General features: G+C 44.3%; 1 protein-coding gene across 9 annotated transcripts in view; it reads left to right on the forward strand.

Annotated features, from left to right (window-relative positions):
* NAALADL2 (N-acetylated alpha-linked acidic dipeptidase like 2) overlaps positions 1-17,880 on the forward strand; it is a 1,287,075-nt gene that overhangs the window by 1,215,271 nt on the left and 53,924 nt on the right. For 7 of the 9 annotated variants that reach the window (XR_008319557.1, XM_053310111.1, XM_053310109.1 and 4 more), the window contains one exon: positions 11,094-11,295. Coding sequence is in view for 7 of the 9 variants with exons in the window: in XM_053310111.1 (XP_053166086.1) it covers positions 11,094-11,295 (202 nt within the window). In the remaining 2 variants the exon portion in view is untranslated. Of the gene's footprint in view, positions 1-11,093; positions 11,296-17,880 lie in introns of those variants that run through there. The other 2 variants (XM_053310114.1, XM_053310118.1) reach the window with 2 other exon arrangements.

Consider the following 17,880-nt stretch of genomic DNA (forward strand, 5'->3'; position numbering starts at 1 on the left):
TTGGCACATTCCAGGACTCCATTTTGGAGGCTGCTGCGCATGTGCACTGGCTATTTGCATGGCCAAAACAGGCAGTTTGAGACCAGGGGAGGCTGGCAGAGAACCTCATGACACACACACACACACACACACACACACACACACACACACACACACACAGAGAGAGAGAGAGAGAGAGAGAGAGAGAGAGAGAGAGAGAGAGAGATGTCAGCACTCCCTGAAGCTTCACAATGGCTTTAAGTCTGCCATTCTTTTTCATTACATTTTTTTAAAAAAACGGACCCGCTCCAGACCAGACCGGCAGTTTCGGCTCAACCTCTAGCTGAACCAGGCCAGTTTGAGTACCAGCTGGCTTGGCCTTGCACATCCCTACACACAGTTATGACTCCTTACTTCAATACATAAGAACAGCCCTGCTTGATCAGGCCCAAGGCCCATCTACTCCAGCATCCTGTTTCACACAGTGGTCCACCAGATGCCACTGGAAGCCTACAGACAGGAGTTAAGGGCATGCCCTCTCTCCTGCTGTTACTCCCCTGCAACTGGTACCCCTTACTGCAACAGCTACCACTATAGTACCCTTAGCAGCTATCAAGCATAGCCATAAGGTCAGCTAGAACAATGTCTTCAGCCACATTTTGACTGAGTACACCTTGGAATGCAGATTGCAGAGCAGACCACCAGAGCATTGAGCTCAAGTTAACCACAAGTTAGTCTCGAGGCCAGACATGGAGCTCATCACAGCAATCAGCAAGAAATATTACACACAGACACATAGAGCTGAGCTGCCACTGTCCAATTCTTACCACAACACCATCTCACAAACAGACTAAACCACAACCTAAGGATGGCAGACAGGCACCCAAGTTCTGCCTTTGTGAATCTGAGATCCAGCAAAACCAGATAGTTAACAGCAAGCAATAGCACAGCAAGCATATTGAAAACCACAAAATCTAACCTCCCTGCCTGCCTGCCTGCCACAGAGAGAGGAGGGCAGAGCAGTCATGGCCTGATGGACCAAGAAACAAAGCTTATACTCTTACCATGAGAAGTCTTCTCTCTTCTCTTCTCCTCCAGCAGGCATGCTCTGTCTCTCTCTCTCCACTCTCTGTTAGGGATGTGCACGGAACAGGTCCCCTTAAGAGGCAGGAGGGTTCCCTTGAGACGCAGGAAAGGCGCTGCCTACCTGCCAGCCCCCACCCCATTGCTCTTTCCCCACCAGTGCTTTCCCCAAAAGCAGCCACGCGGGACAGCAAGGTCCTGTTCTGTGTTACCATGCAAATGGCCAGCACACATGTGCATGGCACATGGAGAGATGGAGAGAGTGCCAGCGGGGGAAGATTGGCAGGGTGGGGGCTGGCTGGCTGGCTGCCTCTTAAGTGACCCACATACACACATGCGTTTGAACCGGCTCAGAAGCCTGTCCACAGAACCAGTTTGGTGCTCCAGAAAAGGAGCACCAGACTGGTTCCGTGCACATCCCTACTCACTGGGCCAGGCAGGCAAGTTAAGGCCACCACCAACCTCTCTGCTGTCAGTGCTGCTGCTGCTGCTGCAGTCTCTCTCTGATGATCCTTCTCTCATGAGGCACAAATGGCTCTCTGTCTTTCAGCCTCCATTAGCAGCCTCTTAAATACAATTTGAAAATCCCTCCTTTGTCCTGCTCCCTCCTTGCCCCCTCCCCTCAGCCAATGGGGACACAGTAGCCCCTGACAACACTTAATTTGAATGGTAACAAGCCAACCAAGAATCAAGGAGGTCTCCAGCCAATTTGAAGTCAGTGCCAGTAAACCATTCATCAAGACCCATTCTTCTGCCTCTGAAGCCCCTTTTCTGCCCTGAATCTGCCACAAAGACATGCCAACTTTCAGTGTGGTGTAGTGGTTAGAGTGCTGGACTAGGACCAGGGAGATCTGAGTTCAAAACTCCATTCAGCCATGATACTTGCTGGGTGACTTTGACCAGTCACTTCTCTTTCAGCCTAACCTACTTCAAAAGGTTGTTGTGAGGAGAAACCTAAGTATATAGTACACCGCTCTGGGCTCCTTGGAGGAAGAGCGGGATATAAAATGTAGCATTTTAAAAAAAAAACCTTCAGATTTTTTAAAAATCCCTTTGCCCAATTTTTTGAAATATGGGTGGTAGTTTCCTTGCACCCATTGGGTACTACCCACCACAACCTGATCTGGGGCACCCTGAGGAGTTATAACTAAGGCTGCTGAATGTGCCCACTTCTCAAATTCTTTTTAAAAACCACCCCTTTGCCCAATTTCTTTGAAATTTGGGTGGTAGCTTCCACCCATTGGGCACTACCACCCACCCCACTTTTTTACCCCCAGATCCCCTTTTTTGTCCCAAATCGATTTGGATTTGGAAAATTCAGGTGTAAATCAAATCTGGGGTGATTCGGGTGGGGGCAGTTTCAGACCCAAAACAAATTGGGAGTGATTCAATTCATGTACAAATTGAATAAAATAATTGATTTGTGCACATCCCTGGTTATTTTAAGATTCTTTTGGGCTATGTATTGCGGTCTGTGGAGAAAAAGAGAGCGCTGGAAGATAATGATCTAATTGTAAGTCTCTTGAATATATGGAATAAATGTCAGTCTTTTAAATCTATCTGTGTCAGATAGGAATGAGTGATTGTAACCCCAATCAATGTATGGGGAATTTGCAAAATGGGGAAAGATAGCACCAGTAAGTTTCAGAACTTTACAGAAAGATGGACAGTTTATTAATGAGGATGAGAACAGATGTATATATTGCCTGTGTATCAGTTTTTCCATTGTTCGTGATCAAGAGAAAGCACATACTAACAAGGTTAAGAGAACAATTGTATTTGAAAAAAGAAGTTTGTTGGTAAAGCTGGGGATCTCTGAGATTTATAAGGTCCCATTTATAGATCTCATGGTTTACATACTGCACAGTAAGCCACCTAAGTGACAGGCAAGCTCGCTGATTACATGCTCTTTTAAATCCCTCATAATCCTCATTATTGGGAATAAGGAGCAGGTGGAGAGCTGGTCTTCTGGTATTGAGAATGAATTGTCCCCTTTGCTAAGCAAAGTCTTTCTTTCTTTGTATTTGGATGAGTGGCCACAGGTGTAAGAAATATCTGCTGTAAAATATTTCCCTGAGGGCAGGGGTAGGCAACCTTGTCTTGCAAGCTGTTGTTGAACTATAACTCCCATCATCACCAGCCACAACGTATTTTGGCTGGGACAGATGAGAGTTGTAGTTCAACAACAGCTGGAGAGCCAAGACTGCCTACTTGTACCTTAGGAGATGAGGTCATAGCTCAGTGGTAGAGCATCTGCTTTGAGTTGCAGAAGGTCCCAAGTTCACTCCCTGGTAGGGCTGGGAGAGACACCTGCCTGAAACCTTGGAGAGCCACTGCCAATGAATGTAGACAATACAGAGTTAGATGGGCCAGTGGTCTGGCTCAGTATAAGGCAGCTTCCTATGTTCCTGTGAGTGCGAGGACACTTGGTTGCCATGAAGCCTAACCACCTTCGCTAGTGGCACTTTCAGGTTTTTAAGAAGAATGGATGCAGCAAGATTACTTACTGCTTAGACAGATGGCTCATTGCACAATATGTAAGCCATTGTAGATAACTGTAGGAAGTGTTAGGATTAACATTGAATGAAATTATATAGCATTACCTTTGGACAACCAGGTTGTCTTTGTCTACTTGTATAGCACTAAGAAGTCACACTATGAAGTTATCTCCTGGTAGTGATTATAGGACATCAAGCAAAGCATCTTTTGGAAAGGGTGGACTTTTAAGGGGATATGTACATATGTGCCAGAGCATTAGCTTTTTCTAATAAAAGACTAAGAATACTTACAAAATTATCCCCAACTGAATTTCTCTCCAGATTTGGGTCAGAGTTCAGAATTACCTGGTCTTGTTCACAGAGCAGAACTGATACATTAGCAATTTGCTAATCTTCCATTTTTGATGAGCAGGCTTTGTACAGATTACTAAATATGTGTAGTTTGCTGTGCATTTTATTCTTATCATTCACTCATTTCCGCTTTTCCCATCCAGGTTGTCAGTGTGCTTAATTGCTTGTGTGTATTGATGCACAACAAGATGGCTGCATGTGATGATGTACACTATTGCACCAAGGTTCCTTTTTACACTTGTTTCATCAATGTACATAAGGAGTTGTGCAGATTAGTAGCCTGGATGGAAAAACATACGAAACTGAAGGTAATTCAGGGAGCAGCAAACTGTGCATATGCCCATTCTGCATTAATTTTAGAAAAGTTCCATGTTAATGTCAAAAGGAGGAAGTGTGGAAAGCAGGACAAAGTGAACCTATGAATTGGAACAAGTAGAATCCACTCATCCCTATAAGATCATAATGAGCAGAGATTAAATGAGTAATTGATATTATAATGGGCCATTGACTACCAGATTCCCTTGAGATCTTGTTACCGGAGAACATTCAAACGCGTTTGGCAAAAGACGCTCCGGATGTTATTCAGCATATGCCAATAGCTGCTAAGATATGTTTAGCATGGTTTGGGAAGGATTCTGAATATATGAAGCTGCCTTATATTGAGCCAGACCACACATCCACCTAGCTCTGTATTGTCTTCTCTGACTGGTAGCAGCTCTCTGAGGTTGTCAGATCTTCCCCTGTTGCTATCTGGAGATGCCAGGGATTGAAACTGGAACTTTCTGCATGCAAAGCAAATGCTCTAACGTGGAGCTAAGCCCCTCCCTGAGGCAGCTTAATATTTCATATGTTAGAACGTAATTGAAAGGTGTGATGTGTAATCGTTATGGAGAAAATAGGCAAAGTTTTTACACCAATAATGGTCAAAAGCACAACCTTTTAAGGAAAATGTCATTTCTTCATATAGATCTAGATAGACTATCTCACAATTTAAGTGTCAGAATGCTATTGCCAATACAGAAGAAAAATCGTTTGGACACTGCCGAGAACTCACTTTGGCCCAGACTTTATCGGGTTATGTTTGTTTACTAGAACAATTTTTTGCCCTTATGTCTGTGTGAGGCATGAAAGCATGTCAGCTAGGCGAGCAGCAGAAACTGTTGCCTAGCTGAGTGTTGTTGGAAGCTGTGGATCAAGTGAGCTGTCTAGAATCTGGAAGGTCCAAAATCTGAAGTGATATTTGGCACATGATATTCAAATTTGGGGAACTGAAAATCAATGAATGGGAATTGACCTGGGAGTGAAATTAAAGTGGTCATTGGCTCAGAAGTAGACTAGCTGGAACCAATGAGAACACAACACAGAGCTCCAATCAGCAGCCGTCTGATTTCAGAACCTCAACCACCAATCAGCTATGAGTTGATGAGGGGAGGGGTGGATTGTTAAGCACAGCCAGGGATAGCAACTGGAGAAGGTTCTGAGGAGGACTGTGGGAGAGAAGAGGTGCAAGACCTCAACAAATAGGAACAGCAGCAGAGAGAATTGAAATCACTTTGGGTGCCAGGAAGCCAGAAGAAAGTAAGGTGGACAGAGGACGGTGGAGCCCTGAACCAGAGGAAGCTGTGCCTGACTTGAGATGAAACCCTGTGGGGACCTCTTTTGAAGAAACCAAGTGGTGAGAGGTCCTTCACAAGATCCAGAAGCTGCAAGATCTGAGCCCTCATTGGTGGCTCAATGAGCAAAGCCAGACTAGATCCAGCCTAGATTAGAGGCATTGGCTAAACCAGGCGCTTGGGGAGGGTACCTAAATTTATAATATTGACAAGATTCTATAAAGATCTAGCAAATCACTCCATCATTCATAAGTAGGATTTACAGAATGACATTCTATGTTCAGTTGCTTATTTATTAAACAAAGTCTTGAGGAAAATATAAAAATCAAAGTCTAAGAAATATTTAGTCAAACTGCTTCAAACCACATAGTTCAAATTATTTCCCTATCTACCCTTTGTGAATGCTAATAAGATACACTATACATTTTATTTATGTATTGTATGGTTAGATTTTTATACCACCTTTCATTAAAATAATCTCAAGGCATTTTATGCAAAGAAAAACTATTTCTTTGCCGCCGCCACCACCACTACCACGGAGTAGACCCTAAAATGGGCTCTAGCTCATGTTTGATCAGAGTCATCGAAACACCTCCTCCAGAGTCATTCAAGCCATCATCTGAGTTTTTTTCAAGCCTTGAGGACCACCAAGGAGCAGACCAGCCCCCACTAAGCTGGAGAGGGAATTCAGGAATAACCATGTCAGTAGCCTGGGCTATCTCTATGTTCCAGTGATTCATCAGGGCCTCAACAGAGTCACCAGCTCTGGATATTGGAAACTCCCTGAGGGATGTCTGTAAACCAAGAGGACCCATAAGCCTCTGGGGGGCCGACTGTTCTAATTGGTCAACCACCCATGCAGAGGGTAGACGAAGCAGTCAAGCTCAACCCTACTAGATGATGATCTGTCCACAAACTTCCCCACCTCCAGATCATTTATTCCCTGGTCAGCAAAAACCAGATCCAGAATATGTCCCGTCACATTGCCATGGAGGCCATGAAATACTGAGCCACTCCTACAAGGGGGGGGGGGCTCAGCATGGACATTGAAGTCCCCCAAGACAATAAGGTTTGGGGGAACCCAAAGCCACCTTTGAGACTATCCCTGCCAGCTTAGGTAGGAAGACTGAGGTGCAGAGGCGGGGCGGTACACCAACAGTCTATCTTGAAGGCCCATCCTCAATGACAAATTCAAAATTGTGAGATTGCCTAACCAGGCACCTGGAAAGGGGAAAGGTCTCACAATAGATGACTGCAACACCCCCTCACCGACCCTCAAGGTGGGGCTGCTGCAGGATTAGAAAACCTGGAGGACCAGAGCTGAGACCAACCCCACCCAGCTCATCCAACCACGTCTCCATCAAACATACCAGGCCAGCATACCAGGCCAGAGAGATGTTTTAGCATTTACTGACATGGGAAACACCCCCCTAATCCTAGAGGGAGTGTTTGCAGAGCTCCTTGGGGCTGCAGGGTTGGGAGAAGAGCTGGGGAAAGGAACAGGCGTCAATTGCCTGGACCGTTTCCCCCTGTAACAGCTTATCCACTCCCACCACCATATCTCCCTCTGCCTGCTACCCGTGAAATCACCACTCCCAGACCAACTTCATTCTTCTGCTCTCCCAGACACATCTCCCCAGCCCAACCACCCCAGCACATCTGATTCAGTAACACTAGGCCACAACTTTCTCAGTCGTGCACAAGAGCAGCAACTATCTGGCAAACTCACCCACACCCAGGAATGCTCACACCAATCCTGGGCTGAGTGATCCCCACCTAATAATAAATACTCCAATCTGTATGTTACTTTCACAAATAAAATAGCATTCTCTAGAGTTGAAAGGGGGGATATTTTTCAATTAAAGCCTCCAACATGGGGCAAGCCCAGAATGAGAGCGTTTCCTATCCAGCCCTCTCCCCACTCCATAAGCAACCATAGATACCCCCCTGATCCCTTCAAAGGAAATGGCCCCTCAACCTCAAATCAAACCTCCACCAGCAACTTGCTGGCACAGCTCCAAATTGCCAATACTGAGGAAGTGCTGCTGTTACCCTCCAACTCCTTTACGCCTCTCCAGCCAGTCACCACCACTGAAGCAGATGCTAAACAATGTCCCTAGATCAATGTCTGGTGATGCTGTGTGTTGCACTTGCTAACTCTTTGTTGAAAGCAAGGGATGGTCCATTTGTTCATTCTGCTTCTGGTGGCCCCATCTGCTCACCTCAAGGCTGAGAGCTGAAAGAACAACAGCCCTTGTGCTCTTGCACTTCAGCTTGTGCCAAGAGGCTCGCACCCCGAGTCTGTTCTTATGTAGCAGTCACCTGAAGGTAGGGATGTGCAAACTGGCTTGACATCTGCGGACCGAACACCCCCCCCCCCGAATGTTTGTGGGGCTTGAAAACATTTTTTGCTTAAAAAATAATAATTTTTTTGAAAAATATTTTACCTTACTCCCTTCCAGGGAGTTGCTGGAGGTGGTGGGGGAGTCCGCGGAGGCCGCGTGCCTGTGTGATTGGCCTCTGAATGGCCCAGGCCACGCAGAGGCCAATTGCACAGGCGCATGACTTCAAAATGGCCACCACGCCGAGGGGAGAAGGCCGAAAACCGGCTGAAGAGTGGCTGAACTGGCTGGAGGGGGCCATTAGGAGAGCTGGCGGGGGAGAGGGGGAACATCCGCAGACTCCCCCACCGACTCCAGCAACTCCCCCGAGGGGGATAAGGTAATTTTCTTTTTACAAAAAAAGGTCCGCGAACCCTGCTTCCCAGACTGAACTGAGCCAGGGGCAGTTCGAGGGGGTGCTGGACCAAACTGGCCCAGTTGGGTTCAAGTCTGGTTTGGACTCGAACCAAACCAGGCCAGCCAGTTCCATGCACATCCCTACCTGGAGGGGGTAAAACATTCATGGCCAGTGTTCCCTCTAAGACATGTGCATGTGTGCATGCACACAAGTTTTTTTTTATGTCCACTCAGTTAATTTTAGATCTTTCCCAGGCTGAATCAGGAAGGCCTTACTCTGAATGCACATGCATGCACACTGCTTTGGTACTGCCACCCAGAACAATACTCAATCCATTGACAGATGGAAAAAAATAGAGGGAACCCTGTTCACGGCCCCACCCAACAGTACTATCTTCCTTTCCAATTTGATAGTGTTAGGGAGGGAAATCAAGACTTAGATTTGGTTAGAGATTGGCACTCTCCCATCCAGCATTCATATCACCTCCTCATTCTGAAAGTAACCAAACAAGATCCACAAGCACTGTATAGCACAATCTTCTACTCTTGTTATATTTGTTTCAGAAAATAGTTGTTTTTAAAAATTCTGTTATACCTTGTCCCTGCCTGTTCATTCTCGCCCCATGCGAGGATGAACCGCCTTGGGATTGTTTTTAATGAAAGGCAGTATATAAATTTAACAGTAAATAAATAAAACAAATAAAATGCTTACCTTACCTTGCTGCTAGGGTAGCAGGAGCGTGTTAGTTTTCTGTTCCTGAGGGAATTGATTGTGGCAGTGGGAAGTTAAAGGGAAATTATTCTGGGATTTTTTGGTTATGTTTTTTGATGGGTTGGAGATAAGAGCAGGTGCGATCCAGTTGAGCCTTGATCCACCAAAGACAGCTGTAATGTCTTATTTTATTTCATTTCATTTTATGTTTTCATTGATTAAAACCAGTATTTTTCAAAGTCTGTTCATGAGAACTGTCAGGGCCCATGGGTGAGGGTTGGGAGAGTTATGCCACACTTACCCCAGGGGCTGGACAAGCCTGGATGAGGGTGTGTGAGCCTCGCACACCAGCCCTGCTCTCGGGTGGCAGTGACACCACACTGACACTACCAGAAACTCATAGGCAACAGCAGCCCAGCTGGGAGGAGAGGCGAAAATGGCAGGAGTCTCGGGAACTCTGGTGAGAGTCTCATGAACTCTCACAGGGGTCTCGGGAACTCTCCTGAGACCTCGGGATGGGATCTCATGCGGGTTATGATTCTCATGAGACTTGCTTGGGATGTCAAGGGCTATTTAGGAGTGGACCAGCCAATGATGAGTGGCCAGTTGTCAATGAGGGCTGCTTCTGGCTAAGGCCCCAACGGTCAGTAGGCTGAGAGCCAGGGCAGGGGGCCTAGGGGACAGAACCTCCCCTCTCTGGCTACGCTGAACACTGAGTCCATTCCCTCACCTTATAAGACAAGCACCGGAGGCACAAGCCACCCTAGAGGAATCATAGAGACCACCCAGTTGCCTGAAAGCTTATAAGTGGTGGGTCAATAAGAAGATGAAGATCCCCTGAAAGAAAGCTTAGCCTTGCAGCTGATTTGCTCCTGCATGCTCGGCCACATGTCGGATGTGTGTGAGATGAACTCTCACTTCAGGTGGGACAATGAAGCCCAATAAGCCTGGTGAACATTCCAGTGAACTGAGGTTGCACTCTGGAATGTGCTCCCACATGCTTTCAGAGACAGCTGCACAGGGCTTCCACAGCGGGCAAAAGCCTCCCTAAACTTTGTATTATTGTATTAATTGATTCAATTTAACTAGATTTGCACATCAAAGCTTGAGAAGAGGTTTGAATGAACGTATGTCTTCTTGTTAAAATAATGGTAGATATTTACCATTACCAGGTAGGAGAACTGGTCTTGTGGTAGCAAACATGACTTGTCCCCTTAGCTAAGCAAGGTCTGCCCTGGTTGCATATGAATGAGAGCCTTGATGTGTGAGCACTGTAAGATATTCCCCTTAGGGGATGGAGCCGCTCTGGGAAAAGCATCTAGGTTCCAAGTTCTGGGAAGAGCATCTAGGTTCCCTGGCATCTCCAAGATAGGGCTGAGAGATATTCCTGCCTGCAACCTTGAAGAAGCTGCTGCCAGTCTGTGTAGACAATACTGAGCTAGATAGACCAATGGTCTGACTCAGTATATGGCAGCTTCCTATGTTCCTGTGTTGTTCCTATCTGAGCAGTGTTGGCACTTCTATGCTGCAGACTAGCAGTGCTGTTCTGGTGGCACATGTGGGCTGTGATTTTCACCGAAATGCACGATCCTTTACAACTGATATACAGAAGCTGCCATTCAGCAACAGAACAAAGAAAAAGGCCATCATTCCATTTTATCATTTCTCATTCCTTATTATCTTAAACATGCCAGAGCCAAAATGGCTTTAATAATGAATGTTTGCCTTTCGTTCTCAGGCCCTCTATAAAAAATTGTCCCCATTGATCAAAATTTAATCATACAGTATTTAGTTATTTAAAACATTTAATACTGAACTCTTGTTGTGACCATGTCCAGGGAGGCTTGGAATCAATACTTTAAAACAATAGTTTCCTAACGAACCAAAAATTCAGTTTACTACTAATGTAAGTAATTAAAGCTTGCAATCTTATAATATTTAAGGTAGAGCTATTTAAGGATAATCTAGTAATCAGGATGTCTTAAATGACGTGTTTATCACATTCCAACTTTCAGGTTGTTGTGGAAGAACTTCAAAATTGTTGTAGTGCCGTGAGTGAGTGAGTCAGTCATGGAGGCTTAAGGTCTTTCTATATGTAATGCTTTTCTCATAACTTAAGCAGGTGACCATCTGGATATTGACCAGCTCCTGACAATGGCTGATACTCTGAGGGAGAGTGCACAGTTGTTCCAGTCGGATGAGATGCGTCCAGCAAACGACCCCAAAGAAAGAGCTCCCACCCGTGTAAGAATGCTGAATGATGTATTGCAGAACCTTGAGAAAAACTTCTTAGTTCAACAAGTTCCTTCAGGATTTTACAGGTAAAAAAATTTCTGTGTTCCCTTATATTAAATGGTTTAATCACTTGACTTGGCTTGGACTTTCATAACTGTCTTGCTAAGTAAGTGTGTGGGTCTCAGCAAAAATGTTAGATAAAAGCTCATATGTACATTTTTCTACACAGAAATAATTCTTTTTGCAAAAATAAAAAGCCAAAAAAAAAAAAAAAGTGCAAATTGAATGCAGCCTTTTTACACTTCTGTCATGACTCATGAAAACTTCTCTGAGGCCTGCACAGGCCTCAGAGATATGTTTATGGTATCAAAAAAGTGCTTCTGAAGCAAAGGGAGTGTCTAATTGTCTTATTCTTGTAAGCTGCTTTGAGACTGTTTGGGGTGAAAAGTGTGATATAAAATTAGAGAATAAGTCAAGTCAGGGTATGTTGAAAAATGTCAGGATATTGTGTTCTTAAAGTGTCCTTAAAAACCGCATGTTGCCAACATAAAATATCTGAGTCATTATATTTATTTTTATATGTATGTATGTATGTATGTATTTATTTAACATATTTTTATACCTCCCAAAGCTTACGTCTCTGGGCAGTTTACAACAAAGCAAAAACAACAACAACAACAACAACAAAAAGGCTAAAACATTAGTTAACACAAAATAAATGACAACAGAAAAAGTTAAAACCTTACAACAATTCAAAAGTTTAAAACAATATTTTAAAACAAGGTCAAAACTATTTTAAAAATATTTAATTAAAAGCCTGGGTGAACAGATGCATTTTTAAAGAATTTTTATAAGTTGTCAGAGATGGGGTGGTTCTTATTTCAGCAGGAAGAGCGTTCCCAAGCTTCATGGCAGCAGCAGAGAAAGCCCGTCCCCAAGTAGCCACCAGATGAGCCAATAGCAACTGCAGACAGACCTCTCCTGGTAATCATTCCCATAACTAGATTGTTGATACATAAAAATGCCTTTTCACTTTCTTTTTTGCCCCAAGTTGCTTACAGCAGAACTACATTTTACACATCATATGGAGACAGCATGAAAAATGTTTCCCTCCATTAAACTTTAAACATTTTGTAATCACCTGCCCACATCACCTGGTTTTGTTCCTCTCCCAAACCCACTCACTATTCCGGCACCCTGAATTTTGCCAGAAATGATCCAGCTAACATATACAGATCAGTGTTTTTAAAACATACAAAACAGGAAGCCATGTTTTTGCTGCTGGCCTAAAGATGAGCAGTGACGTGGAGAAATTAGCCCCCTTGGGGAGGACATTTGATATTCTAGGAGCAGCAGTGAATTCCACCAACAGAACTTCAGACTGCAGGGGAACCGGGCTTCAGTTATGGAGCAGAGCACCTGGGCAGACTCATATGGAAAGCCGCAGTTGTTGAGATATGAAGACAAATATAGAAAGAATTATAAAGGTAGTCACACCAATGCAGTGTTACTGCATTTCTCAGGGTAGATGTAGGAAGGAAGTGGTATTGTATCTTATCTTTTCTCCCCAGTAAGGAAAATAATAGCAGCTTCGGGTGTGAATGGGGGTGGAGGATGGCACGAAGGAAAAGAATTAGCTCCATTGCTGCCCTAATCCAATTTGGATTTCATAACTGCTTTTATTTTTATTTTTTTATGTCAGACAATCTCTGGTATCACAAGCAATTTGGCCCTATGTGTGTGGGAAGTGCCATGACCCTACACTTGCATGAAGAGATTATTCAACTGTTGGATCAGACCATTGGTGCTTCTAGATCAGTATTGTCTACATCAGGGATTCTCAACGTTGGGTCCTCAGATGTTATTGGACTTCAACTCCCATAATCCCCAACCAAAGGCCCCTGAGGCTGGGGATTATGCTGGTTGAAGTCCAATAGCATCTGGGGACCCAATGCTGAGAATCCCTGGTCTGCACTGACTGCCAACAGCTATCCAGGGCTTCAAAGAACGGTCTTTCCCTATCCGACCTGGAAATGTCAGAGATTCAGTTTCACCAGGTGGGCTTAGGCAAGATGCGAGCACCCTCAGCCTCAACTCCCCACTCTTTGTGCCTGCAACATGGGGGAAATAATACTGAGCTACCCTAACTGTTGTCGTAAGAAAGACTAAAATAATGGAGTGTGAAGCAGTTAGAATACTTAGCAGAAGAGGAGTAAAAATAGTAGACACCATGATGGATTGCCTTGTGTCACTGTTAGGCTCTTCTGGGACTGCTGCACAACTTCAAAGGCAGCCTCAACAGTCTACATAGGAAGCTGCCTTATACCAAGTGAGATCATTGGTCCATCTAGTTCAGTATTGTCTACACTGACTGGCAGCAGCCCTTCCAGGTTTCAGGCAGGAGTCTCTCCCAGTCTTACCTGGAGATGCCATGCGGATGCTCTTCCACAGAGCTTTGGCCCCATCGCCAGACTTACAGCAGTCACATGTAGCCACCCATCCAAATGCAAATCAAGGCAGACCCTGCTTAGCAAAAGGGACAATTCATGCATGTTAACACAAGACCAGCTCTCCTTCCCAAAAGAAAGTACTTTTTCAGACAGTGCATAATCAATATGTGGAATTCTATGCCACGGGATGTGGTGATAACCACTAGCTTGGCTGGCTTGAAAAGGAGCTTAGACAAATTCATGGAAGATAGGTCTATCAATGGCTACTTACCTTGATGGCTATAGGCTACCTCCAGCCTCGGGGGCAAGATGCCTCTAAATGCCAGTTGCAGGAGAGCAACAGCAGGAGAGAGGGCATGGCCTCATTTCTTGCCTATGGGCTTCTCAAAGGCACTTGGTGCACCATTGTTGGAAACAGGATGCTGGACTAGATAGGGATTGGGCCTGATCCTGCAGGGCTGTTCTTATTGGGAGCAATGGAAATACCGCTGCATGACTGTCTGGAAGAGTTTTAAGTAATTCCACAGCAGCTTCATCATGCTTTGCCTTTGGGGCTCTTTCAAGTTGTGCAGCCCCAGCGGGTCCCTAAAGTCAATGTAGGGCTGCCCGTTGTGTTGACCACTATTATTAATTTTTGCACAGGCCATAAAAAGATGTATTAAAAATAGCCTTTATTTCACTTGCAAGCTTACAAATGTGCCAAACAGCCCTACTATCCTATTTACACACCATGCATAATCTATTTATTCTAGTAAGAATTTACAATGAGTTTTTGTGTATTTCAGATTGCGGGGGCATTTTTTTAAAAACAAACAAACAAACAATTTTTGTAAAACAAACAAGTGAAAACCCTTTTCTCCCACAGTGGAGACCTTGTTTTGCACTGTGTTTCAGCCTGGAGTGGAGATTTATGAGTGAGTTATAAACCTCTGAAATAGTGGTTTATAATGGAAACGCTGGCAGACCTTTAACTATAGCAGCACAAACAGTGCTGCAATAAATACTCAACTTCATCTGTAAACAGAAATTTAGGATGCAGTTTGCAGCCTTGACCTTCAGGCTCCAACTGTGTTTAGATCATTAAGATTCCATAAATACTATAATTTACTGCCTTCTGAAGGAAGAATATGTGCCTGCAATAAAGCGCATATTCTTCATGGGGGGCGGGGGAGTGATTGCTTCCAGTATATTCATTGGGACTTATCTTCTTGGGCTTAGTCACAGTGCTTGACAAAAGTATAGGCATTGCTTCTCAATCACCATTGGCAGGAAAGGCATCTCCACAGCTTTCCATCATTTGGAACCCCAGTTTTACAGCAGAGGGTCAGTTCACATTAGATATGTGCCAATTGATTCGAGCTCAAATCAATTCAAACTCGAAACAGGCTGTTTTGAGTGTTTCGAGCTCAAAACAAAACACCCTGAAAATAAAGGGCCTGTTTCTAGCTTGAAACGAAACAGCCCCTTTTGATTCGAAATGCTTTGAGTGTTGCAAGTGCCATTCTGAGGCCTGTTTTTCTGGGGAGAGCTGGTCTGCCAATTAGGGTCAGTAGGTAGACCAGCCCTCTGCTCCAGACTTGGTGCGTTCAGAGGCGTATCTAGGGAAAATAGCACCTAGGGCACAGAGACGTATCTAGGGAAAATAGCGCCTAGGGCAAACACTGAAATTGCGCCCCCTGTCCAAGCATCTGACACCCATCTTTGAGATAACTTTACCATAATATCAGCTGAAAAATACAAGTCAGGCTCGTTAATCTTTTAATATTTCAAAAACTATTTTAGCAGTGGACATAGCCAGACCAAAAATGCTGGAAAACTACAAATTTCAGTATGCTGGGGCTCATGAAATACCCAAATACTATGTGGAGGTGTACTTGGAAAACTAAACAGAAGTGCCTGTCTAATTCTCTACTATGTATTGTAGCATCACCATTACATAAGTTTTAAAAATAAATGGAGAATTTGGCTTTTCCCAGATACTCTGACAATAATTAAAGGATATGCAGAGTAAACTATGTCTGTCACTGCTTGGAATATAGTCTAGTATTTTAGAAAGACAGTTAAAATGAGAGAAAGAGAGCAAGAAACTCCCAGTGGCCTTAATACTAAGGATTTCACACTGATTCAAAGACAAACTCACCATTAATAGCCATATTATTAAGACATCACATTTAACTCACTTATCACAAGAAGCAAAGTAAAAACAAATGAATACAATCCTCGCTCATAAGCTTCAGCTCAGTATTCACAAGCTCTGATTCTCTGTACATAGTGCCAAACTGAATATGTGTACAGTGACTTATATTATATTAAATTAAACAAAGATTACCTGTAGCCCCTTTGGGGGGCTTCCTAAAAGCTGTGGGGGGGCGTGTCTGCAAAGGTTCCCCCTCCCCCCACTGGCCTCTTAATTCACTGAAAAGATCAGCGTGGTGGCCATTTTGGAGGCTGCCATGCATGCTCAAATGGCCTCTGCAAGGCCTGGCAAGGCCTAGGGCCTTTCAGGGACCATTTGAGCATGTGTGGTAGTCTATATATATAGACTATCTATCTATTTATATGGCTGCTGAAAACAAAATGGCCACTGCACATGCTCAAATGGCCTCTGCAAGGCCTGGCATGACCTAGGGCCTCAAGGAGGCCATTTTAGCATGTGTGGTGGCCATTTGTTTTCCGTGGCCATTTCTTTTAATTTTTTTATTTTAAAAAATGGCGCCCCCCTTCAAGTGGCACCCAGGGCACGTGCCCTGCTTGGCAGACCAGCTCTCCCTGGAAAAACAGGTCTCAAAACAGCACTTGAAACACTCAAAACACTTGAAACATTTTGAAGTTGATTCACACTTGTCTGCTGTTTTGACAAATCAATTTGAGAATTTTGTGAATTGTTTTGAGCTCAAAACGAATAGCAAAATCTGTTTCATGGACATATCTAGTTCAGATGATACTTGGTTGGTCAAGTATCTTGTGATAAGAATGTGCATGCACTGTGAGTGTGCATGTCTTTTTGCCATTCAGATGCATCTTTCCCTAATTGTTGGGGGGGGGCAGGGCAGTCGGCACGTCCTTATCCTGTATGGTGGGGTCAGAGCACAAAGAATCATCCAACCTGGCCCAGAGAAATTTGAAAAAGAAGGTATGTTTTGGTGTTGACATTGGATTCGTTGTGATGCGTTTTTCTGTGTTTACTCAGGAAGAATAATTTCTTCCTATGGCTTCCTATGCTTTACACACCGCATTAAGAAAATTAATTGAAAACAAATAATATCTATATAAACACAATCAAGAAAAACAAAATTAAAAGCAAACAGAGTGTCAGATAAGAATTCCAGCTAAAATTAAACACAACTAAAATGCCATGAGTCAGGTTAAAAAATTCAATTAATAGCTAGGCCGAGCAACTTGACAAAACAAAAATGGTTTGCAGTAGGTTGGTGGAATGATAGCACAGATCTTTCTGGATGAGGCATTCCAAAGAATGGGTGCTGCAGTAAAAAAAAAAAGATTTTCTCTTCCATTCCTTAGATGTAGATGGGACATGCAAAAAGGCCTCTCAAGCTGACATACATGGACAGGCAGGATCATATGAGCGTGACAGTCCTTCAGGATTATGTTGAGATTCTAGCCCTATTCAGACATTATCTGTGAATAGGGATGTGCATGAATGAACCACCGTTCGAACTGTGGTTCAAGAAATTTTAGGATGTGTGGGTGCCATGTGCATGTTGATACCATGTGGGCTTCTTGGCATGTTTGGTGCTCCAGCAGGAAGCTGCATGGGGGGCAGGGGCAGAGAGCAGGTAAGGACCTGCTCTCCTCTTTCTTAAAGCTCCCGGGCTCCACTCCTGGAAAGTCCTCGATCCATGGTTCGAACCATGGTTTGTGCACATCTCTATCTGTGGATGGCAGCACCAGTATTCATTTTTAAGGTGAACTTGGCTACAGGCCCCTGAAATGCAGAATACAGGAAAGAAGTGTACGACAGTACTTGTGTTCAACACAACATGTTAATCACTGAACCTATGTACCGATCTGTACCTGTGTACAATGTACACCAGAAGTTCTCAAATTGTGGGTCAGGCCCCCCTGGGGTTCGCAAGTCAGGAGGGAGCTGCCAGAAGGTGGGGCCTTATCTGATGTTTCTGAGGCACAAGTATGGTCATGGGCTACAGGAGGTAGATAGGGAGGCAGAGCTGACAACCACCTGGCTCCTCTGCTACTCAA

This window comes from Hemicordylus capensis, chromosome 3 (assembly GCF_027244095.1).
Source record: "Hemicordylus capensis ecotype Gifberg chromosome 3, rHemCap1.1.pri, whole genome shotgun sequence".
Taxonomy (NCBI): domain Eukaryota; kingdom Metazoa; phylum Chordata; class Lepidosauria; order Squamata; family Cordylidae; genus Hemicordylus; species Hemicordylus capensis.